The sequence below is a fragment of the Lactuca sativa genome, chromosome 6, assembly GCF_002870075.4.
Source record: "Lactuca sativa cultivar Salinas chromosome 6, Lsat_Salinas_v11, whole genome shotgun sequence".
NCBI lineage: Eukaryota > Viridiplantae > Streptophyta > Magnoliopsida > Asterales > Asteraceae > Lactuca > Lactuca sativa.
The window spans coordinates 163,914,417-163,940,488 of record NC_056628.2 but is presented as its reverse complement, the minus strand read 5'-3'; the positions used below and the strand labels follow the sequence as shown (position 1 = coordinate 163,940,488).

Genomic DNA, 26,072 nt, shown 5'->3' with positions numbered 1-26,072 from the left:
CAATTAATATATATATATATATATATATATATATATATATATATATATATATATATATATATATATATATATATTTAAGTCTTATGTGTAGGTTTTGTGGAATATTAAGAAAAAATTTGGATTTTGAATGATTTTCCCTATTTGTTGGATGGCTACCAGGTAGGGGCAAATTTAGCCTGGTCCCGATGCAAAAATTGTTTTTTTCTGTCCGTAGTGGAAAAAATTTCGATTTATTTTTAAAATTTTTTTACCTATTTTTCATATATCAACAACACCTACTATGTATTCCTGCGTTCGCCCCTGCTACCAACCAGACAAAATTTTTGTAGAAAGTCCGATAGAAATCCATGAGAACTCCATTACAAACATTTCCATGGGAATGGAATCACAAAATGTTTGTGGGCATTCAACTACAAAAAAATCAAGGAAGTTATCCATGGCAATTCCATGGGTGGTATGCAGGGCCGGCCTTAGTGTATTATATGTTAGGATAGGGCTTAGGGCCCCCAATTGATAGGGCCCCCTTTAATTTCAATCCAATGTTCGATTTTCCAAAAAAAAAAAAAGTTGTATCGCAGAAGCTAGAAATCACGATCGGTATACAGCACATCGCGCACACGACGATTAAAATTCTTCTTTTTCTTCCTTCTCCAATCAATTCAAGTCTTCAATCCAGGGCCGGCTTCTTGCTTCTTAGTTCTCCAATCGATTGAAGCAGGTTAGCAGGGACTAGGGTTATCGATTCAAGGGCTTCAATAATCAAGTTATCGCTGCTGTCTTCAATCAAGTTATCGCTGCTGTCTCACTTCTCCAATCGTTAATTGACTCACGGTAATACATTAATATGCAATTATGCTGCATTTAGGAAACATGCTTGTTTTTATTTTACGTTTTTCTTATGAATGCAGTAAATTTTGTATACTTTTATGTAATATATATGTGCTATTGTGCTAAACAATATATTCCATCAGGTTGCTTCAAAGTTCAACCTTCAAGGTGAAGGAAGGAATACACAGTTCATGATGAAATAGTTTTTTTTGCTCAAGATATATATAAACGAATTTGAACCATTCCTGTCTTCATTAATCTAAACAACTGTGTTCTTGATTCTTGAAATGCTTTAAACACCATTATAAACACATAATTAGTTTCCTAACTTTTCCGTTTTTAATATATTTATTCAAAAATATATATGTTTGGAGGAATTAAAAGAGACATAAGGGATGAATTGAAGTACTAACGAGGGAGGTCCCATGGGTAGAAATCTAGTGGTGCCTTGTATCTTTTGCTTTAAATAAAAGGTTATCAACTCTTATTTTGTAGGGTAGAATCTAATCGGGGTTAATAGAATAATAACCAATTAATTATTTAATTGGGGTTACATAAGAAGGTTTTTTTTTTCATAATAGATCAACCTTATTTGCAATCTAATGAATGATTTTTTTTTCTTCATAATATGTGATAGTATTGGACAATGTTTGGTTCCTAATTATTGACAGAATCATGTGGAATTGCATGTAAGATTTCAATTACATTTGTATATAATTGATGTCATTATAAATATAGTATACAAAATAGAAAAAGTTTTCAATTAGATTTGTATTTTAATTGTTTTTGGTTTTATCCAAATTGCATGAATGATCAAAGTTGTTAATCTTTTCAATTTCTAATTTTTTATTCCAGATTGGAAGATTCAATTGTTCACAAATTTCAGATTGGCTGATTCCGTCGTTCACTGATTCCAGATTAACAGATTTCATCGTTTTTGAGCTTTCCATTATCTCAGGGGCGGTATAATCCTAATCCATATCTTATAAACTTATAGTTATTATTAATCAAATAATTAGTAACCATGTCAAAGAGAAAATACGAATCCGGTGCTTCAAAAAGGAAACGAAAAATGCAAGAAGAAGCTTTTATAGATAAACAAAAAGGGTCGTTTTTAAAATATTTAACTACAAACAAAAACATTGATAATGAACAACAACAAACTAATGTTGATTATGAACAAGAACAAGCTAATGTTAATAATAATGATCATGAACCAACTAATCTTGAAAATGATAATGAACCAACTAATACTGAAAATGGTAATGAACAAACTAATAGTCAAAATAATAACGAACAAACTAATATTGAATTTGATAACGAACAAACTAATAGTGAAAATGATAACGATCAAAGTAATATTGAAATTGATAACGAACAAACTAATAGTGAAGATGATAACACACCTTTAAACATATATGATCCAAGTAGATGGAATAATATTAGTACTAACTTAAGAGATTTAATCGTAGAAAATGGTCCTATTAAGATTTATGATTTTAAATTTCCAAAAGATCAACATTCAAGAAGCTTTAGTACATCTCTTTATATGCAAAAAATACCAAATGGAGAAAAATACGAACGAACATGGTTGGTTTATTCCATAGATGTAGATAGAGTTTTTTGTTTTTGTTGTAAATTATTTAATGTGAATACATCTACATGTTCGTTAGCACATAAAGGTAATAATGATTGGAACAATATTTCTAGTATATTAAAAAGACATGAAGCAAGTAATGGACACATTCTTAATATGAGGTCATGGATTGACTTAGAAACTAGATTAGCAAATAATAAAACAATTGACAAGCAAATCCAAGAACAAATAAATAAAGAAAAAGAACATTGGAAAAACGTGTTAATAAGAATCATTGCTGTAGTAAAAACTTTAGGAAAAAATAATTTAGCATTTCGTGGAACAAATGAAAAGATTTATGAAGAAAATAATGGTAATTTTTTTAACTATAATTGAAATGATTGCAGAATTTGATCTTATTATGCAAGAACATATTAGGAGAATTAATGACAATGAAATTCATAATCATTATCTTGGACATAATATGCAAAACGAACTTATTAGTTTATTAGGAGAAGAAGTTAAAACTAAAATTATTAAAAAAGTAAAAGATGCTAAATACTTTTCAATAATACTTGATTGTACTCCTGATACAAGTCATAAGGAACAAATGTCAATTATCTTACGATGTTTAGATCTTTCAACCACTCCAATAGAAGTTAAGGAGTACTTTCTAGGATTTTTAGTTGTAGATAATACAACCGGTAAAGGCTTATATGATGCTATAATTGATGAAATTAAAAATATAGGACTAGATATAAATGATGTTAGGGGTCAAGGTTACGATAATGGTTCAAATATGAAAGGAAAACATCAAGGTGTACAGAAACGATTGTTAGATATTAACCCTAGAGCATTCTACACTCCTTGTGGTTGTCATAGTTTAAATTTAGTAATTTGTGATATGACTAATTCGTGTGAAAAAGCTAGTGAATTTTTTGGAGTTATACAACGTATATATACAATATTTGCTTCATCAACTCAAAGGTGGAAAATATTACAAGATAATATATCAAACCTAACACTTAAATCATTATCGCAAACTCGTTGGGAAAGTAGGGTAGAAAGTGTAAAAGCAATTAGATTTCAAGCACCACAATTAAGAAAAGCACTTTTACAATTATCTAAAAATTATGGAGATCCAAAAATTAAAAGTGAGGCTAAATGTTTAGCTACATATGAACTTGAAAACTATGAATTTTTATTAGGAATGATTATTTGGTATGATGTTTTGTTTGCTATTAACACTGTTAGTAAAAGCTTGCAATCAAATGATATGTGTATCGATGATGCTATAGATCAACTAAATGGACTTTTGTGTTTCTTTGAAGAATATAGAGAAAACGGATTTGAAAAGGCTTTAGATTATGCAAAAGAATTGGCTTTAGAAATGAATGTAAAACTAGAATTTCGTGAAAAGCGTATCATTCAAAGAAATAGACGATATGATGAAAATGTTGCTAATGAAACTATTAAAACTCTTATTCAGTTATTTAAAACTGATTACTTTTTATATATAGTAGATAAAGCCATTACTTCACTTAAAAGTAGATTTGAGCAATTTAATGAGTTCAAAAATATTTTTGGTTTTCTATTTAGTATGGAAAAATTAAAATCATTAGATGAAAATACTTTAAGAAAACATTGTTTAAATCTTGAAAAAACTTTAAAGCATGATGATAACTTAGATATTAATGGTTTAGATTTATTTCATGAACTAAAACTATTAAGACATATTGTACATTTAGAACGTGATACAATTATTAATATACTTAATTACATTAAAAAGTTTAGTTCTTTTCCTAATGCATATGTTGCCTATAGGATTATGTTAACTATTCCTGTAACCATTGTCTCTGCCGAAAAAAGTTTTTCTAAATTAAAACTATTAAAAAATTATTTAAGATCTACAATGTCACAAGAAAGATTAAATGGATTAGCAATTTTATCAATTGAAAAACAGTTAGTAAAAGAAATTGATTATGAAAATTTCATTAAAGAATTTGCATCTAAAAAAGCTAGAAAAATTAACTTTACGTCATAAAATATATTCACAAAAAACATATACATAAAAAAAAAATTTTAACTCCGCCATTTGTAAACTTTTTAGTTTATTATTGCCGGTCCCAATCCCGGATAAAGGAGGAGGGTTTATAACATTAAGTATAGTAAATGTCAAAGGGCCCCAAATTTTTGGTTCACTTAGAGCCCCCAAACTCGTTGAGCCGGCCCTGGGTATGTTACAAGTTCCGTGGGAAATAATTACCCAACCGTTTGCCCCCAAGTGTGTTTCATGGTAATTCTGCGGCTGTTTACCTTTTACCCACAAAATTCACATGGATTTGACCATGGAAAAATTCCCAGTCTTCTAGGATTAAACCCTAAAACGTTAAATTTTTTAAAACGACAAACGCTAAAACAGTAAAAAACGATAATAAAAATTACTGAAAACCACACAAGTGGCAGATAACCATAAGCAGAAACAAGTTTTAGTGAAGGCCTCTTTATACCTTGTGAAACCCTTCTCTTTTTTCCGGGCTTGGGACCGGCTGGGTCTATGATGCCAAACCCAGGCAGAGTTAAAACTTGAAAATATCAAAACAAAACAAACCATGAATCAAAGCATTAGCAGCACACCAAATGCACACCTTGAATTAACAGAAGTCTGCAACTATAACACAAGGCCAGCAATACATGATAGATGAAATTTCCCTTTAGAGTATATATATCCCCAGGCCTATAATACTATATTTCATGTAACTTCAAGCAAAGATTATTATAGCCAATGATTGGTAGTGTAACATCCCCTCTTAATGTAGTCAAACAGTCCAGATGATTCAAATGTGGATGATAAGCATGCATCAAATCAGGAAAGAAGTATGTGTGATCATTGATACACTCATTAAGCGTGCTTTTAAAATAATCCCGATCCCTATTAATTTGCAACTTGCAAGCAGTTTCGATGAAATGTTATCCAATTCCACCATCCAGAGAGATACCATGAAACAGCCATTATACAGTTTATGATAAGAAAAACTGATACAGATCGAACCTTGTACGCCTGATGATATGTCGCATCACTACTTTGATGAAATATTACATATAACTGGTATAATGCTTCTACATTTACTTTTAGCCCCCAGGTCAAAAGGATTCAGAGAACAGGCATATAATATTGCAACAAACCAAGAAGGACAATAGTATTTGTCACCCATCAAACCTACATATAAATACCTCATTTCTTGAACAGATGGTCCTTATAGGAACAAAGAAAAAAAATGAAGGATTTCAGGACATGTCAAAATAGTAATCGGATTTTCGGTCAACCATCTGTTGTTCTTCCAGAAAAACCTGCATGTCAAAACTAGTATTCAAATCAATAAGGATTCTTGTACATAAGGATGTCTTGTGCGTATCATTAGACTTTCCAAACTGAACACCACACTAATTACGAAAATTATGCTACGAAACAACACATATTCAAATCAATAAAACTTATTTTCTCTTTAAGTTTTCCTTGGACCTATCAGCAAGAGACCAAGACAAAATACTTTTGTCATGATGGGAATACCGAAAATCAGTAAAGTTTAAAGTGAAGATGAGATCATAAGAATCAATGAAAACCCAACAAAAGGGCCATCAAAATCATAGTGATTCACACCAAAACATAAAATTCCCTTATTGCGCAAACATAAATCGTAGACATACTATTGAACCCAATAAAATAAAAAGAAAGATTCAGATTTGATCTTTGCATTTTTAAATACCAAAAGCAAGCCCCTAGAAAGTATTCATAGAACAGCCAAGCCATTTTCATTTTCATTTTCATTTTCACAAATTAAAAAGCTACAAATATGATAGCAGCAATGAGCAAACCAGGAAACACAGTAGTCTGATTCTCACGTACAAGCTTTCTTAGACATATCAGCAACAGTAGAAGACAAACTAGATCTCATCATGAGGGAAGAATGGAATACCAGTAATGTCAAAAAAGAAAAACATCACAAGAATTACAAAAAGAAAGATTTATGATCATTACAGGAACGTAGATCGATCCACAATGTATCATTAAGGTTTCAAAACTAAATCAGACATTAAGGTGATTATGCCGAGAAAAAAAAACCATTGATCCAATTAATAGTACGCCTCTTATCTTTTACCACAAACAAATATGCAATCTGATAGGAGGCTTGTATTTTATGATTCCAAGAGAAAGCCCCTAACAAGGAAAGGAATGGATGACAACCAATTAATTAACCAGTCCAATCCACATACAAGTTTCCCTTAGACCTATCAGCACAAAAAAATAAATAAATAAAAGAGTCACGAAGAACAGTAATGTTTAAAATGAAAGCGATCATAAAAATCGAAGAAAAACCAGAAAGGGGTCATCAAGATACCTGGATTATAGTATTTGGAACCCAACAACCCTGCATATACAAAACTACAATCCTTCTTTAATATTTTGGAATATAATATCGGAAATGATCAGGAAGAAAAGAGATTCTAGGACATGAAAAAAAATTAATAATCATCTGCTGGTGTGTCAACCTTAAGTTTTTCATTCTGCAAAACCTGCATGTATCATAAGATGTCAAGGAAAACCAGAAAATTAATGTCATCGAGATGATGCATGGACCATAGTATTTCGCACCCAACAATATAATCCTCTACATAATCAAAACACAACGCTCTTATTTCTCAACCCTAAAAAGAGTCATAGTCATTAATTAGGTGAATTAAGAACAAAGAATTTTAGGGTATTTGATACTATTACAGCTGCAAGAGTCAACCTTCTGTCATTTTTTCTGCTAATTAAACCATTAATTTAATACATAATACACGATTTATTTTTGTTTTATCACAAATTATCATATGGAACTGATCATATGATGCTTGTATTTTTACTTCCAATCAAAGCAAGCCCTGAGAGACAGAAAAGTCAAATTAAAGATGACAACAACCCAGTAAAGGAAGCATGCATGGCCGGCCCACTTGGCACTCAACAAACCTTCATATATAGGCGGAAGGAAATACTCTACTTTTAGAAAGGATGATATATATATATATATATATATATATATATATATATATATATATATATATATATATATATATATATATATATATATATATATATATATATATATATATATATATATATATATATATATATAAGAACTAAGAACAAAGGATTAAGGTTTAAAGGAGGCAGCAATATGGTACTAATCCAGATGCAAGGATTGATCGACTATTTTTGGTTGTTCTTTCTGCAAAACCTACATATATACAGGAACATGTAGGTCAAATATCATCGACCCTTCAAACTAGATCCGACATTGTGACAATTACTCTATGGAAAAACCATCAAATTAATCAAATAAAAATCCTTTCGCCTTTTATGATCACAAAGCCTGTTAAACTGATATGATGCCTCTATTTAGGAAGCTTACAGAAAGGATTCACAATGGAAACACACTGAAGCTCCAATCCACATACGAGCTTCTTTAGAACTATCATCAAGAGAACAAGACAAAACGTTCATCATGACAGAACCTAAAAAACAAAATGTAAATAAAAATTAAAGAAAAACCAGAATTTTGATTGTCAAGATGGATGGACCATGATATTTGGCACCCAACAAACCTACATAGAGACAACACAATCCTATTATTTCTAGAACCTAGCAAAGGATTGAAATTTACTTATTGAAATGTGAGGGTCAACCATGTGTTCTTTTTGTTGCAAAACATGTTAAAAAACGTACCACTAGGCTTTCAAATTAAATCAGCCATAAGGTGATTAGGCTAAGAAAATTAGAAACATTGATCAAAATCATAGAGCTCCTTTCATCTTTTACCACTACAAGGATTAACAGAAAAGCCATGCATGAGTGGCAACACACCAGGAAGGACTGGAGTCTAATCCACTCGCATCGCATGTTTTCTTAGACCTATCAGCAAGATAACAAGACAAAAAAATGTTTATTGTCATGATGAAAAGACAAGAAGCCACTAATGTCTAAAATGAGAATGATCGATCATTAATAATCGAAGAAAAAGTAAAAGAGTCATTATGCTATGAAAAAGACATTAATTCACTAAATAGAATACCATTAATCTTTCATCACATGTTATCATGTGAACCTGATATGATGCTTGTATTTTTACTTCCAATCAGCAAAGCCCCCAGACATAATTAATAGTACAAGTTTCCTTATATCTATCAGCAGACAAAAAAAAAGTGAAAGCAAAAAATCAATGATGTTAATAATGAAAGATATCATAAGAATCAAAGGAAAACCAGCAAAATGGCAATCACTCTGATCCTACCACCCAACAAACCTACATAGAAAAAAGACAATACTCTTACTTCTAGAAAGGATGATGTCCATTTTAAGAACCAAGAACAAAAGAATTTGTTTAAAATGAGAGAATATGAAACTAATTGAACTGCAAAGAGTCTAAAATGGTTGTTCTTTCTGCAAAACATATACACGCGGACATATAAAGCATGTATCATCACCCTTTTTTAAACTTGATCAGACAATTGAGCAACAATTAACTATAAAAGTTTATTCAATGAAAATCCTTTTAATTACCTTGCCTCTGATCACAACAAGGACTCATAAAAAGCCATGGAATTTAGCACCCAACAAACCTACATAGGCATAACACAATCTTATTATTTCTGGAACCTACATAGGATATTATCAGTCATTGTAAGAACTACAAGCAAAGGATGAGAAGTTTTTAGGAGACCGCATGAGACTCCTCAAAATGCAAGGCTCAACCATGTGTTGTTCTTTCTGCAAAATACACCATGCACCATAAGCTTTCCAAACTTAATCAGACTCGTTAATCTAACAGGTAAAACTCTTTTTATCTGACTTAATCACAAAGTATGCGAATCTAGTACAACGATTTTAATTTTTTTAAACCAAAAACAAGACCTCAATGAGGATTCATATAACAGCCATTGATAGCAACAAACCAGGAAGCACATTAATGCTCCAATCCCGTTAGAGTTTCCTTAGACCTATCAGCACGATAACAAGACATAATTCTTGTCATGATGGAAAGATGAAAAGCTAGTAAGGTTTAGAATGAAAATCATTATAAAAATCAAAGAAAAATTAAACCAGCAGCCAAGAAGATGAATGGCCATTGTATTTGGCACCCAACGGATCTACATAAACAAAACTACAATTGTCTTATTTCTGGAACATAATATCGGACACCGTAATTTTAGGGAGTAAGAAAAAACAAAGATTATAGAACAGAAGGAAACTACTAAAATCCACTTATAAGCTTTTTTAGACCTATCAGCAAGAGTACAAGACAACAATTGTCATCATGAAGAAGGAACAGAGCACAACACAAATAGTGTTGGAACAAAAAATGATTGATCATAAAAAGTTAAGAATTACTGGAACCCCAACAAAATGCACATCAAGAAATTCGGCAACCAGCATACCTACATAGAAAAAACACAATCTCACTATTACTGAACCTATATAGGAACTCCAAGCAATCGATGAAAAGCTTTAGGAGACACCATGACATTAATTGCACTGCAAATTAAGGTCAACAATCTACTATTCTTTCAGCAAGAACTGCAGTTAATTAGAAACAAAAAAGGTGCACCACATGTCCTTAAGCTGTCAAAGATTATCTTTTACCTCAAAAAATCAAGCCACTTGTATTTTTTTTAATTCCATACGCAAACCACGCACAAGGTTCCTTAGGCCTATCACTATAAGCACAATAACATGACAAAAACTTCTTGTCATGATGGAAAGACTGAAAACTAGCGACATTTAAATAGAAAATGAGCATTCAAATAGAAAAAAAAAAAAAAAAAAAAAAAACGAGAGAGATAAATCAAGATGCCTGGATTATAGAGTATTTGGAATTCCAACAACCCTACATACACAAAACTATAATCCAGTTACTTTTGAAATATAAAATCAAAGCATAGGATGAAAAAAAAGGGAAGATTTTGGGACAAAAAAAAATACTAATCATCTGGCAGCTGTTGACCATTTGTTGCTCTTTCCACCAATCCTGAATGTAGAGATCCGATACAATCATCAAGCATTCCCAAACTAGTCCAGACAAAAGAATCTCATCATGAAAGGCAAGATAGAAAGCTGGTATCGCTAGAAAATGAGGAAGATAATAAAAATCATAGATAAACCAATAAACTGGTTATCAAGATGCCAGGACCACACTATTTGGCACCTAACAAACCTACATAGACAAAAGAAAATAGTCTTACTTATTTTGGAGGACGTTAAAACAAAGAATTAAGACTAAAAGAAGACAATATGATACTGATCGAAAAGCAAGGGTTAATCATTGGCTGTTCTTTCTGTGAAACCTACAAACATGAACATGTCACATCAGGTATAAAACCTATAAGATGCCTTTATTTTTTCTATACAAAAGCAATCCAACAGAAAGGAATCACAGAAAAGCCACAGATGACAACAAACCAGGAACCAGGTGTGACAACGGTCCAATCCACACATCTTTCCTTGGACCTATCAGCAAGATAACAAGACAAAGAATTCTTGTCATGATGGGAATACTCTAACCAAGTAAAGTATAAAATGAGAACAATTGTAAGAATCAAAGAAAAATCAAAAGGGTCATCAAGATGCATGGATTATAGCCTTTGACAACCAGCAAACCTACATAGACAACAATCCTTCTATTTATGGAACATAAAACTATATAATCGTTATAGGAACTAAGAAAAAGATATGATTTTGGGACACGAAAATATACTAATCGACTGCAAATGCCAACCATGTTTTGTTGTTTCATCAAAACCTGCATGTAGAAATATGTACAATCGTCATGTCTTCCAAACTAGATCAGATGATGAATCAATTATGCAACTAAAGACCCATAGGTTTGATAAATGTTTTCTTTTATCACAGTTTCATGTGGAAATGGCATATGAGGTTTCTAGTTTTTAACATAAAAAGGATCAAAGAAAGGATTCAGGGAAAAACCACAAAGGAAGGATAAAGGTCCAATCCCCATACAAGCTTTTCTTGGACCTATCAGCAAGAGAAAAAGACAAAGTATTCACATCATGATGGAACTACAGAATAGCAATTATGCAAAAATAAAAAATATTAATAGGAAATCAAGAAAAACCAGCAAAATAGCCCTCAAGATGCCTGGACTATGGTATTTGGAACCCAAAAAACCTACATAGACAAGAAATATTCAATTATTTCAGGAACCTAGTAATTAAGGATGTTGGTTGATAAAGGAAGTACTTGTTGAACACGACTCTTTTATATGGGAAACAACAAGACTTTTATTAAGACACTTAAGGAGAACTTACACTTTGTGAGACTACTACACACTTTGCTTTCTTTGAGGCTTTCTTGGATGGTTTGGAGCAAATGAGCTCCATACCTATTTATAGGCCTCTCAGGAAGGTTCTAGATACTAGCATACACTTACTACATACTAGATAACTCTAGAACTATCTAACATACTCTACATGCTTCCATATGTTTCTAGAACGTTTTACCATGTTCTGGAGAGGTCTAGGTTGCTCCAGTGTCTTCTAGAATGATCCATATCCTTCCAGGGTCTTCCATGTCGTTCTAGAGTATTCTAGACTCTTCCGGTATATTCCAGAGTCTTCCATAGTCTTCCATAATGTTCTATAATCTTCTAGAGCATTCTAGAACAAGCTAAAGTCTTCTAAATAATATTTGTTTTATTGGGCTAGTGATGATCTTTAACACTCCCCCTCAACACTAGCCCTCATTCTTCGTACCATGTTAAGCTGACAGCGAAAACCTTCACATTTTCCAATACTCAGCCCTTTGGTGAACAAGTCTGCTATTTGGTCATCGGTCTTGATCTGCCGCATCTCCATTTCTTCCATCAAGACTTTTTCTCTGATAAAGTGATAATGCACTTCCACATGCTTTGTTCTAGCATGAAATACTGGATTTTCTGCCAGCCGAATTGCAGATTGGTTGTCACAATGAAGTGGTACTGCATAGTCAACTTTTTGATGTAAGTCCTCCATTAGGAGTACCAACCATGTACTTTCTTGAGCTGCTACGGCCGCTGCTTTGTACTCCGCTTCCGTGGTTGACAATGATATTGTTGGTTGTCTTTTACTACACCATGATATTGGTCCCGACCCAAGCTTGAACACATACCCAGTGGTTGATCTTCGGGTATCATGGTCTCCTGCATAGTCAGCATCACAATATCCAACCAACTTGCAGTCTTCTCCTCTTTTATACAAGAGACCATAGTCAATTGTACCTTTGACATATCTCAAGATCCGTTGGGCAGCATCCAAATGAGGTTTCTTCGGACTTTGCATGTATCGACTCATAACTCCAACTGCATAAGCAATGTCAGGCCGAGATAAAGTTAGGTAGATAAGACTACCTACTAGTTATCGATACATCGTTCCATCATCCAACTCTTTTCCTTCATGAGCACATATCTTGGAATTTAGCTCTATTGGTGTTGATATTGGCTTACATTCCAACATGCCAAACTTTTGAAGTATATCTCTTGTATACTTTTGTTGGCAGAGGAACAACCCTTCCTTTGTACGATCAACTTCTAACCCCAAGAAGTGTTTAAGCTCCCCCAACTCTTTCATTTGGAATCGCACCGATAGATTTTCTCTTGTTTGATGGATTTCTCTTTCGTCATCCCCGGTGATGATCAAGTCATCCACATAAACCAACACAATTGCCAACTTCCCTTCTTTTTCTTTGACGAACAGGCTTGAGTCTGCATGTGCAACTGAATAACCACTTCGGGTAAGAAATTCAGCAATCTTACCATACCAGGCTCTTGGTGCCTGCTTCAATCCGTAAAGAGCTTTTCTCAGCTTGCACACATGAGTGAGATTAACTGCATCCTCAAATCCCTTTGGTTGGTTCATGTAGATCTCCGGATCTAATTCTCCATGCAAGAAGGCATTCCTCACATTCATCTGTCATAATTTCCAGTCTTTACTAGCCGCAAGAGCTAGCAGCACCCGTACAGTAGTTATCTTCGCCACTGGACTAAATGTTTCATCATAGTCCAGTCCATATTGTTGTGAGAACCCTCAAGCCACCAAACGAGCCTTGTATCTTTCAATTGATCCATCTGTGCATCGTTTTAATTTATAAACCCACTTGCAGGAAATCGGTTTTATATCTCTTGGTCTTGGTACCAGTTCCCACGTTTGGTTCTGCTTTAAGGCTGTAACTTTCCTCTTCCATTGCCTTCTGCCATGCTTTATTCTTAACTGCTTCTTCATATGTCTCCGGCTCTTTAACACCGTCTTCTAAAATGGCCGCATTAGCATACTTGGGATTAGGCTTTCGGATTCTTTCCGTCCTTCGAAGTTGTGGAGGCGGCGGCTCCCTTTCACCGGCATCACTTGTTTGAGTTACTTCTTGCTCAATGACATCAGTGTCGCTCGGATCTTCAGGTGTATCAACACTTGACCAAATATGTGCAGTTTGCTCCCCCATCTTTTGTTTTAAAAATTGTTCAATATTTTCCGAGTCTGGTAGTACTTTCTTCTCTGAGGACCACCATGAAGATGCTTCATCGAACACTACATCTCTTGAAGTGTAGCATCTTCCACTTGTTGGATCACAACATCTCCACCCTTTTCTTTGATTGTCGTATCCAACAAATATACACCTGACTGCTTTCTTGTCAAACTTGCTACGTAAATGACTAGGCACAAATACATAGCAAACGCAGCCAAATACTCGGAAGTAGCTAACAGTAGGTTTCATGTTCCATAGTGTCTCAAATGGTGAGATGAAACCTAACCTTGGTTGGGGAAGTTTATTGATCACATGGGCAGCAGTTTGCATTGCTTCAGCCCAAAATCTTCCTGGGACATTCTTCGCGTGTAGCATGCTTCGACAAATTTCTGCAAGATGTCGATTCTTTCTCTCAGCTACACCATTTTGTTGAGGTGTGTTGGCACATGTGAATTGATGACGTATACCACATTCTTTTAGATAGCGATTGAATTCTTCTGAGGTGTATTCTCCTCCATTGTCTGAGCGTAGACACCGAATCTTCTTTCTCACTTCTCCTTCGACTGTTGTCTTGAATTCTAGAAACTTTGAGAATGTTTCATATTTTTCTTTCATGAAGAAAACCCACACATATCTCGAATAATCATCAATGAACGTCACCATGTACCGCATCCCGCTAACTGATGTCTGCTTGACTGGACCGAACACATCTGAGTGAATTAACTCTAGTGGCTTCTTTGCTCTAAAATTTGACTCCTTGTATGGTAATTGATGAGCTTTACCATACTGACATCCAGCACAAACAACATCTGTTTTAACTTCAAGTTGAGGTAAGCCATTGAGCATGGATTTCTCCATTATTACCTTCAACTTGTGATAACCAGCATGTCCCAGCCGTGCATGCCATAGATCTGCTATCTCATTCTTACGAGTCTTATCTACATAGGCAGACTCTGCGGAGAGCACATAAACGGACTCCACTCTTCGTCCTTCCATTGTTGGCGTTTCTGATATTTTAAGATCTCGATAGACCTTCACATCTTGTGGGCCAAACAAGACGTAGTTGCCTGACGATGTTAGTTGCGATACTGACAACAAGTTCTTCTTCATACCTGGCACGTGATACACATTATGTAGTGACACCATGTCAGATTTATTACCAGGCATGATCGTCGTTTTTCCAATCTGAGCAATTGGAAGTCGTGCATTGTTGGCTGTAAGTACCATGCGACTCCCTTTGTACTCCTTCACGTCTTGTAGTTTGTTCTGATCGCCAGTCATGTGATTGGAGCATCCTGAATCAATGATCCAGTCATTTTCATAGTTGATACGCTCTCCCATCATTGTCATGAGTGCCAACTCATTTTCTTCTATGGCACATAATGCCTCAGCATCCCATTCATCCTCTATTTCCTTTTTGGAAGTTACTACATTGCTTTCCACAGACTTTTTCTTTGACCAACAATCCTTGGACATGTGGCCCCACTTTCCACAGTTGTTGCAGTTGCCTTCGAACCTCCTCCCCCGAGAACTCTTATTGTCGGTCTTTTGAGATCTCCATGGTTGTGAGGTTCCTGGTTGACTCTTCCCTTTGTCAGCATTTTTGTATCCTTCTTTAGGAGGTGGCTTAAAATTCCTCCGACTTTTACTTGTGTAGAGTGCTTCTTCTTCACTCTTCAGCGTGATGCCTCCCATTTGCTTAGCCATAGCTTCTTGGCTAGCCAGCAAATTCGCAAACTCTACAAGTGATGGTTGAGCGGGCCATCCTTGTACAGCAATAACAAAGCTTCTATATTCCGGCCTCAGTCCATGGATAATGATCCTCTTCATTCGAGCTTCTGCAATGATGGATTGCGGATCTAGTTCAGTAATCTCCCGACATATCGACTTGACCTTGTGGAAATATTGAGCAATCGTCATGTCACGTGAGATTGATAATAGCTCGTTCTCCAAAAGTTGTAGTCTCGTATCATTCTTCTTTGAGAAAAGCGTCACAAACGTATCCCAAGCTTCTTTCGGGGTGTTCTCATCCCGAATATGCTCCAACATCTCTTCTTCAATTGTGGTCTTCAAGGCAAACATTGCTTTGCCTGCTTTGATTTTCCATTTACGTAAAGCATCATTAACGTCTTCCTCTGGTGGCGTAGTTTCGCTTCCACCAACGACCTCCCATAGATCTTGTCCTTGTAAGTAGGACTTCATACATGTTTCCCACGTTTTGTAGTTGTTGTTGTTGAGTTTCTTGATTCCTCCGACGACTTGGAGATCACCCATCGTGTTGGCAGTACCTCGGTAATACCAAACAAGCTAGTTTCGATACTAAACTTGCAGAGTCACAAACTACTCACGATACAACGAGAATCACTCGTTCTCACTATCAAGAAACCTTGCTCTGATACCAGATTGTTGAACACGACTCTTTTATATGGGAAACAATAAGACTTTTATTAAGACACTTAAGGAGAACTTACACTTTGTGAGACTACTACACACTTTGCTTTCTTTGAGGCTTTCTTGGATGGTTTGGAGCAAATGAGCTCCATACCTATTTATAGGCCTCTCAGGAAGGTTCTAGATACTAGCATACACTTACTACATACTAGATAACTCTAGAACTATCTAACATACTCTACATGCTTCCATATGTTTCTAGAACGTTTTACCATGTTCTGGAGAGGTCTAGGTTGCTCCAGTGTCTTCTAGAATGATCCATATCCTTCCAGGGTCTTCCATGTCGTTCTAGAGTATTCTAGACTCTTCCGGTATATTCCAGAGTCTTCCATAGTCTTCCATAATGTTCTATAATCTTCTAGAGCATTCTAGAACAAGCTAAAGTCTTCTAAATAATATTTGTTTTATTGGGCTAGTGATGATCTTTAACACTACTAGCAAAGAATTTTGAAGTTAGCAGATAGAATCAAAGAAAAACCAGAGAAGAATGGTCATAAAAATGCCTGGACCATAGTATTTGGCACCCATACAACCTACAAAGACAAAACTACAATCCTCTTAGTTCTTAAACATAAATGAAGACACTCCTCATGAGAATGAAAAAAAAAATTAGGACAAGACAAAAATACTAATCAAACTGCAAATGCCAACCATGTACTTTCTCCTTTCAACAGAACCTACAAGTAGAAACATGTACAATAATTAAGCCTTGCGAGCTACACCGGACAATTATACAACTATAAAACCCCATTGCTCGAAACAGAGCTTTCAACACAAAATAATACATAGAACTGAAATAGAGCTTGTAACTTTCACTTCACAAAAGCTTTACCGAGGATAGCCTCTTTAATAAAAATATTTACAAAAGCAAGATCACACAAAGGGATTGACAGAATAGACAACTGGAAACAAACCAGGATGGACAAAGGCTTAATTCGTGTATGAGCTTTCTTAGACCTATCAGCAAGAGAACAACATAAAAGAATCTTAGTAACAACAAAGGATGGAACACCATTCATGTTATAGCTAGAAAAGAAAACAATTCTAAAATTAATAGAAAAACCAGCAATACGATCACAAGGACTGGACCATGCACACAACAACAAACCTACATACATGAAACACAATTTTAGTATTTCTGGAACCTATAAAGGATGTGATCAGTCATTGTAAGAACTAGAAAATGATGAAAAGTTTTTAGAGGACCACATGAGACTTATCGAACTGAAAGGGTCATCGATCCATGTGTTGTTCTTTCTGCAAATTACACCGTGAATGATTGAGCTTTCCAAACTAAATCAGGCAGTAAGATGACTGACTTGTTAAAGATCATCACTAGCCCAATAAAACAAATATTATTTAGAAGACTTTAGCTTGTTCTAGAATGCTCTAGAAGATTCTAGAACATTATGGAAGATTATGGAAGACTCTGGAATATACCGGAAGAGTCTAGAATACTCTAGAACGACATGGATGACCCTGGAAGGATATGGATCATTCTAGAAGACACTGGAGCAACCTAGACCTCTCCAGAACATGGTAGAATATTCTAGAAACATATGGAAGCATATAGAGTATGTTAGATAGTTCTAGAGTTATCTAGTATGTAGTAAGTGTATACTAGTATCTAGAACCTTCCTAAGAGGCCTATAAATAGGTATGGAGCTCATTTGCTCCAAACCATCCAAGAAAGCCTCAAAGAAAGCAAAGTGTGTAGTAGTCTCACAAAGTGTAAGTTCTCCTTAAGTGTCTTAATAAAAGTCTTGTTGTTTCCCATATAAAAGAGTCGTGTTCAACAATCTGGTATCAGAGCAAGGTTTCTTGATAGTGAGAACGAGTGATTCTCGTTGTATCGTGAGTAGTTTGTGACTCTGCAAGTTTAGTATCGAAACTAGCTTGTTTGGTATTACCGAGGTACTGCCAACACGATGGGTAATCTCCAAGTCGTCGGAGGAATCAAGAAACTCAACAACAACAACTACAAAACGTGGGAAACATGTATGAAGTCCTACTTACAAGGACAAGATCTATGGGAGGTCGTTGGTGGAAGCGAAACTACGCCACCAGAGGAAGACGTTAATGGTGCTTTACGTAAATGGAAAATCAAAGCAGGCAAAGCAATGTTTGCCTTGAAGACCACAATCGAAGAAGAGATGTTGGAGCATATTCGGGATGAGAACACCCCGAAAGAAGCTTGGGATACGTTTGTGACGCTTTTCTCAAAGAAGAATGATACGAGACTACAACTTTTGGAGAACGAGCTATTATCAATCTCACAACGTGACATGACGATTGCTCAATATTTCCACAAGGTCAAGTCGATATGTCGAGAGATTACTGAACTAGATCCGCAATCCGTCATTGCAAAAGCTCGAATGAAGAGGATCATTATCCATGGACTGAGGCCGGAATATAGAAGCTTTGTTACTGCTGTACAAGGATGGCCCGCTCAACCATCACTTGTAGAGTTTGAGAATTTGCTGGCTAGCCAAGAAGCTATGGCTAAGCAAATGGGAGGCATCACGCTGAAGAGTGAAGAAGAAGCACTCTACACAAGTAAAAGTCGGAGGAATTTTAAGCCACCTCCTAAAGAAGGATACAAAAATGCTGACAAAGGGAAGAGTCAACCAGGAACCTCACAACCATGGAGATCTCAAAAGACCGACAATAAGAGTTCTCGGGGGAGGAGGTTCGAAGGCAACTGCAACAACTGTGGAAAGTGGGGCCACATGTCCAAGGATTGTTGGTCAAAGAAAAAGTCTGTGGAAAGCAATGTAGTAACTTCCAAAAAGGAAATAGAGGATGAATGGGATGCTGAGGCATTATGTGTCATAGAAGAAAATGAGTTGGCACTCATGACAATGATGGGAGAGCGTATCAACTATGAAAATGACTGGATCATTGATTCAGGATGCTCCAATCACATGACTGGCGATCAGAACAAACTACAAGACGTGAAGGAGTACAAAGGGAGTCGCATGGTACTTACAGCCAACAATGCACGACTTCCAATTGCTCAGATTGGAAAAACGACGATCATGCCTGGTAATAAATCTGACATGGTGTCACTACATAATGTGTATCACGTGCCAGGTATGAAGAAGAACTTGTTGTCAGTATCGCAACTAACATCGTCAGGCAACTACGTCTTGTTTGGCCCACAAGATGTGAAGGTCTATCGAGATCTTAAAATATCAGAAACGCCAACAATGGAAGGACGAAGAGTGGAGTCCGTTTATGTGCTCTCCGCAGAGTCTGCCTATGTAGATAAGACTCGTAAGAATGAGACAGCAGATCTATGGCATGCACGGCTGGGACATGCTGGTTATCACAAGTTGAAGGTAATAATGGAGAAATCCATGCTCAATGGCTTACCTCAACTTGAAGTTAAAACAGATGTTGTTTGTGCTGGATGTCAGTATGGTAAAGCTCATCAATTACCATACAAGGAGTCAAATTTTAGAGCAAAGAAGCCACTAGAGTTAATTCACTCAGATGTGTTCGGTCCAGTCAAGCAGACATCAGTTAGCGGGATGTGGTACATGGTGACGTTCATTGATGATTATTCGAGATATGTGTGGGTTTTCTTCATGAAAGAAAAATATGAAACATTCTCAAAGTTTCTAGAATTCAAGACAACGGTCGAAGGAGAAGTGAGAAAGAAGATTCGGTGTCTACGCTCAGACAATGGAGGAGAATACACCTCAGAAGAATTCAATCGCTATCTAAAAGAATGTGGTATACGTCATCAATTCACATGTGCCTAGTCATTTATGTAGCAAGTTTGACAAGAAAGCAGTCAGGTGTATATTTGTTGGATACGAGAATCAAAGAAAAGGGTGGAGATGTTGTGATCCAACAAGTGGAAGATGCTACACTTCAAGAGATGTAGTGTTCGATGAAGCAACTTCATGGTGGTCCTCAGAGAAGAAAGTACTACCAGACTCGGAAAATATTGAAGAAGTTTTAAAACAAAAGATGGGGGAGCAAACTGCACATATTTGGTCAAGTGTTGAAACACCTGAAGATACGAGCGACACTGATGTCATTGAGCAAGAAGTAACTCAAACAAGTGATGCCGGTGAAAGGGAGCCGCCGCCTCCACAACTTCGAAGGACGGAAAGAATTCGAAAGCCTAATCCCAAGTATGCTAATGCAGCCATTTTAGAAGACGGTGTTAAAGAGTCGGAGACATATGAAGAAGCAGTTAAGAATAAAGCTTGGCAGAAGGCAATGGAAGAAGAAGTTACAGCCTTAAAGCAGAATCAAACGTGGGAACTGGTACCAAGACCAAGAGATATAAAACCGATTTCCTGCAAGTGGGTTTATAAATTAAAACGACGCACAGATGGATCAATTGAAAGATACAAGGCTCGTTTGGTGGCTCGAGGATTCTCACAACAATACGGACTGGACTATGATGAAACATTTAGTCCAGTGGCGAAGATAACTACTGTACGGGTGCTGCTAGCTCTTGCGGCTAGTAAAGACTGGAAATTATGACAGATGGATGTGAAGAATGCTTTCTGGCATGGAGAATTAGATCGGGAGATCTACATGAACCAACCAAAGGGATTTGAGGATGCAGTTAATCCCACTCATGTGTGCAAGCTGAGAAAAGCTCTTTACGGATTGAAGCAGGCACCAAGAGCCTGGTATGGTGAGATTGCTGAATTTCTTACCCGAAGTGGTTATTCAGTTGCACATGCAGACTCAAGCCTGTTCATCAAAGAAAAAGAAGGGAAGTTGGCAATTGTGTTGGTTTATGTGGATGACTTGATCATCACCGGGGATGACGAAAGAGAAATCCATCAAACAAGAGAAAATCTATCGGTACGATTCCAAATGAAAGAGCTGGGGGAGCTTAAACACTTCTTGGGGTTAGAAGTTGATCGTACAAAAGAAGGGTTGTTTCTCTGCCAACAAAAGTATACAAGAGATATACTTCAAAAGTTTGGCATGTTGGAGTGTAAGCCAATATCAACACCAATAGAGCCAAATGCCAAGATATGTGCTCATGAAGGAAAAGAGTTGGACGATGGAACGATGTATCGACAACTAGTAGGTAGTCTTATCTACCTAACTTTATCTCGGCCTGACATTGCTTATGCAGTTGGAGTTATGAGTCGATACATGCAAAGTCCGAAGAAACCTCATTTGGATGCTGCCCGACGGATCTTGAGATATGTCAAAGGTACGATTGACTATGGTCTCTTGTATAAAAGAGGAGAAGACTGCAAGTTGGTTGGATATTGTGATGCTGACTATGTAGGAGACCATGATACCCGAAGATCAACCACTGGGTATGTGTTCAAGCTTGGGTCGGGACCAATATCATGGTGTAGTAAAAGACAACCAACAGTATCATTGTCAACCACGGAAGCGGAGTACAAAGCAGCGGCCGTAGCAGCTCAAGAAAGTACATGGTTGGTACTCCTAATGGAGGACTTACATCAAAAAGTTGACTATGCAGTACCACTTCACTGTGACAACCAGTCTGCAATTCGGCTGGCAGAAAATCCAGTATTTCATGCTAGAACAAAGCATGTGGAAGTGCATTATCACTTTATCAGAGAGAAAGTCTTGATGGAAGAAATTGAGATGCGGCAGATCAAGACCGATAATCAAATAGCAGACTTGTTCACCAAAGGGCTGAGTACTGGAAAATGTGAAGGTTTTCGCTGTCAGCTTAACATGGTACGAAGAATGAGGGCTAGTGTTGAGGGGGAGTGTTAAAGATCATCACTAGCCCAATAAAACAAATATTATTTAGAAGACTTTAGCTTGTTCTAGAATGCTCTAGAAGATTCTAGAACATTATGGAAGACTATGGAAGACTCTGGAATATACCGGAAGAGTCTAGAATACTCTAGAACGACATGGAAGACCCTGGAAGGATATGGATCATTCTAGAAGACACTGGAGCAACCTAGACCTCTCCAGAACATGGTAAAATGTTCTAGAAACATATGGAAGCATGTAGAGTATGTTAGATAGTTCTAGAGTTATCTAGTATGTAGTAAGTGTATGCTAGTATCTAGAACCTTCCTGAGAGGCCTATAAATAGGTATGGAGCTCATTTGCTCCAAACCATCCAAGAAAGCCTCAAAGAAAGCAAAGTGTGTAGTAGTCTCACAAAGTGTAAGTTCTCCTTAAGTGTCTTAATAAAAGTCTTGTTGTTTCCCATATAAAAGAGTCGTGTTCAACATGACTATGCTACGAAAATGTGCATTGAACTTCTTTTTATCTTTATCACAAGCTATTATGCAAAACTGATATAATTGTATTACTTTTATTACATATGCAACAAGAATTCACATAAAAGCCATGGATGGCAACAAACCATGAAGCACAAAGGCTGAACCCATGCTCAAGTATCCTTAGACCTATCACCAAGATAACAAGACAAAATTCTTATCACGATGAAAATATTGATACTACTAAGGTTGAAAATGAAAATGATGATAAGAATCAAAGAAAAACCAGTAGAATAATCAACTGCAAGTGTAAATCATCTGTTCCAATCCACATACAAGCTTTCTTACACCTATCAACAAGAGAGCAAGACAAAATAACTCCCATCATGATAGAACTAGGGAATACCAATAATTTTAAAAAGAATATGATCATCAGATGTCAAGAAAACCCATCAAAAGAAATGGCCCTCAAGATGCCTGGATCATGATATTTGGCACCCAACAAACCTACATAGACAAAGCACAACCCCTATTATTTGGCATCAATCTTAGACTCCATCAACAATCTCTGTGGTACGCATCAACAAAGAAAACAAGCAGATCTCTTCCCCCAATTACGAAAAATATATCAGCAGCCTATAGAAACCAGCAATGAGATATGGTGATGATCAAAATCCAGAAAACTCAGGAAGAAACCCATAGAAGATGTTGCTTTTCATTTACCAACAAACAGAATGAACTAATCCAGACAAAAGAAGAGAGAGAGGTAACCATCCCATGGTCAAAACATGATAAGCAGATGGCAGCATCCCAATAGCCAGCAAAATAACACCACACACACACAATAAATGATCTAATTGTCATACCAAAACCAAATTGAGAAGGCAGTAAAACAGCAACCAACAATCAATTAAATCTTACTCCACCCAACATGAATTGATCATCAAAATCCAGAATCTGATATAACGAGTTCTTTGGAAGATGTTATTATCGGATCTTAATTTCCAGCCCTTGAAAACATAGACAGGGCATTATGCCACACCAGGCTTTGCAATCAAAACTGTATTATTATCAAAGGAAGATGCTACCATAAGAAGTACCTGGAATCGTAGGCCAATAATATCTGCTTACAGTTTCTCCCCACCTACAGACCAATAACCCTATGGATGTGGCACAACGGAACCTTCATATCAAAAATCAAATTATCATCCAAGGTAGAGAATTGAAGAACCTGATATGTACCCATAATTCCTTGGCCAACAATCTTGTCATAACATAGCCCACCTACGATCAACCAAGAACCTGATGTATTTGCTTAGCTTTACTATCGAAATATTACCATAATCGAAGATTAGATCATACAAAAAGAACCTGAATAATATCTAATCTTTGATTTCTTGCAGATATGGACCCATAACCCTATTGATCTGCCACAGCAAGTAGATTTGCAGATAAAATTTTAATTATAACCAGCATCTCCTCATAGAAGATACTAGAAAAAGAACCTGAAACCGCTTAGAACTGCAGCATAAGAGAGGATGAACACCTGATCATAAAGATCTCACATAATAACTAGCTTTGATATCGAAATTATCGATCTAGGTTTGAGAGCGTAGATGGTAGAACGTTGTGAATGAAGATTTGCCATAACGACTTTATAATAATAACCATCGATCAAAGAAACAAATCCTCCCAATAAAAATATCAAAATATGGAATATACTTAAGGATTTGTGAAGAGCTTACAACCCGTTTCCAGCCATCAGGACAACATCGCAAAAGATTTGTGATCGAAATTGTATGTTGGAAGAGTGTATATATAATAGCATCTATGTCGGTTTGGTTAACGCGCCAAACACATAAGAAGTCAACTAGTTGAGTCGGTTTGGTATTTTTGTGGACAATTTTAATGGGCTGTGGACCAGATGCATGGATCAATCTTCATACGTGGCAATGATAATTCCTCAAGAACATATTTTGATTGTTGGTTATTATTTTAACTTAGCTAATGGAATATAATTGAAATTTTAAAGAAGCTTTTGGTTAATGGACTTTTTTTTGAGAGGGGGAGGGGAATTTAAATGTGTTAAACATATTTTTGATGATTTGAAATCCATTCTGTGTTTGGTTTGTAAATTTTAGAACTCTTTTTATCTGACTTTATCACAAAGTATAATGCGAATCTGGTACGGAAATTATATTTTTTAAACCAATTAAAATCAACACCTCAATAAGGATTCACACAACAGCCGTTGATAGCAGCAAATCAAGAAGCACAGTGGTCCAATCCCATTCGAGTTTCCTTAGACCTATCAGCAAGATAAGTATACAAAATTCTTGTGATCATGATGGAAAGATTAAAAGCTAGTATGGTTTTAACTTTTAAATGAAAGTGATTTATAAAAATCAAAGAAAAATTAAACCAGCAGTCAAGAAGATGCATGGACCATTTATTTGTATTTGGCACCCAACGGATCTACATAAACAAAATTACAATTGTCTTATTTCTGGAAAATAATATCGGACACCATAATTTTAGGAAGTAAGAAAAAAGAAAGACTATAGAACGGAAGGAAATACTAATCAACTGCAACGGTCAACAATCTACTATTCTTTCAGCAAGAACTGCAGTTAATTGGAAACAAAAAAGGTGCACCACGTCATTAAGCTGTCCAGATTATATAATTAAGGATGATTATGCTAAGAAGAACCCATTGATCCAATCATTAAAGCTCCTTTTATCTTTTACCTCAAACAATCACGCCAAGCTTGTATTTCTTTTTTTAATTCCATACGCAAACCATGCACAAGTTTCCTTAGACCTATCACTACAATAACATGACAAAAACTTCTTGTCGTGATGGAAAGACTGAAAACTAGCGACATTTAAATAGGAAATGACCATTAAAATAGAAGAAAAACGAGAGAGATCATCAAGATTCCTGGATTATAGAGTACTTGGAACCCCAAGAATCCTACACACACAAAATTATAATCCAGTTACTTTTGAAACATATAATCAAAGCATAGGAAGAAAAAAAAAGAGGAAGATTTTGGGACACAAAAAAAATACTAATCAACTGGCAGCTGTTGACCATTTGTTGCATAGAGATCCATACAATCATCAATCATTCCAAAACTAGTCCAGACAAAAGAATCTCATCATGAAAGGGTAGATAGAAAGCTGGCGAAGCTAAAAAGGAGAAAGATAATAAAATCAAAAATAAACCGGTAAAATGGGTATCAAGATGCCAGGACCACACTATTTGGCACTCAAAAAAACCTACATAGACAAAGGAAAACACTCTTATTTTAATAAAGGGTGTTAAAACAAAGAATTAAAACTTAAAAGAGATAATATGATACTGATCAAACTGCAAGGGTTAATCATTGTTTGTTTTCTGTGAAACCTACATACATGAACATGTCACATCACATATAAAACCAAAAAGATGCCTTTATTTTTTACT

The 26,072-nt window shown here is 35.8% G+C and overlaps 2 protein-coding genes across 2 annotated transcripts in view; both read left to right on the top strand.

Annotated features, from left to right (window-relative positions):
* Nucleotides 1-1,797, top strand: part of LOC111891610 (uncharacterized) — a 38,679-nt gene extending 36,882 nt beyond the window's left edge. Inside the window, exon 3 of the mRNA XM_023887672.2 lies at nucleotides 1,684-1,797. Within this exon, the coding sequence (XP_023743440.2) occupies nucleotides 1,684-1,797 (114 nt within the window). The remainder of the gene's footprint in view (nucleotides 1-1,683) is intronic.
* Nucleotides 1,798-1,852: 55 nt separating this feature from the next.
* Nucleotides 1,853-4,017, top strand: LOC128126916 (uncharacterized). The gene is made up of 3 exons (XM_052765090.1): nucleotides 1,853-2,777; nucleotides 2,812-3,951; nucleotides 4,004-4,017. Exons 1-3 carry the CDS (start codon nucleotides 1,853-1,855, stop codon nucleotides 4,015-4,017), a joined length of 2,079 nt encoding a protein of 692 aa, XP_052621050.1.
* The last annotated feature ends 22,055 nt before the right edge of the window (nucleotides 4,018-26,072 follow it).

Coding starts and splice junctions, on each gene's coding strand:
- LOC128126916 (XM_052765090.1), top strand. CDS start 1,853: ATGTCAAAGAGAAAATACGAATCCGGTGCTTCAAAAAGGAAACGAAAA. Junction 2,778..2,811: donor GATTTATGAAGAAAATAATG/GTAATTTTTTTA, acceptor AAATGATTGCAG/AATTTGATCTTATTATGCAA.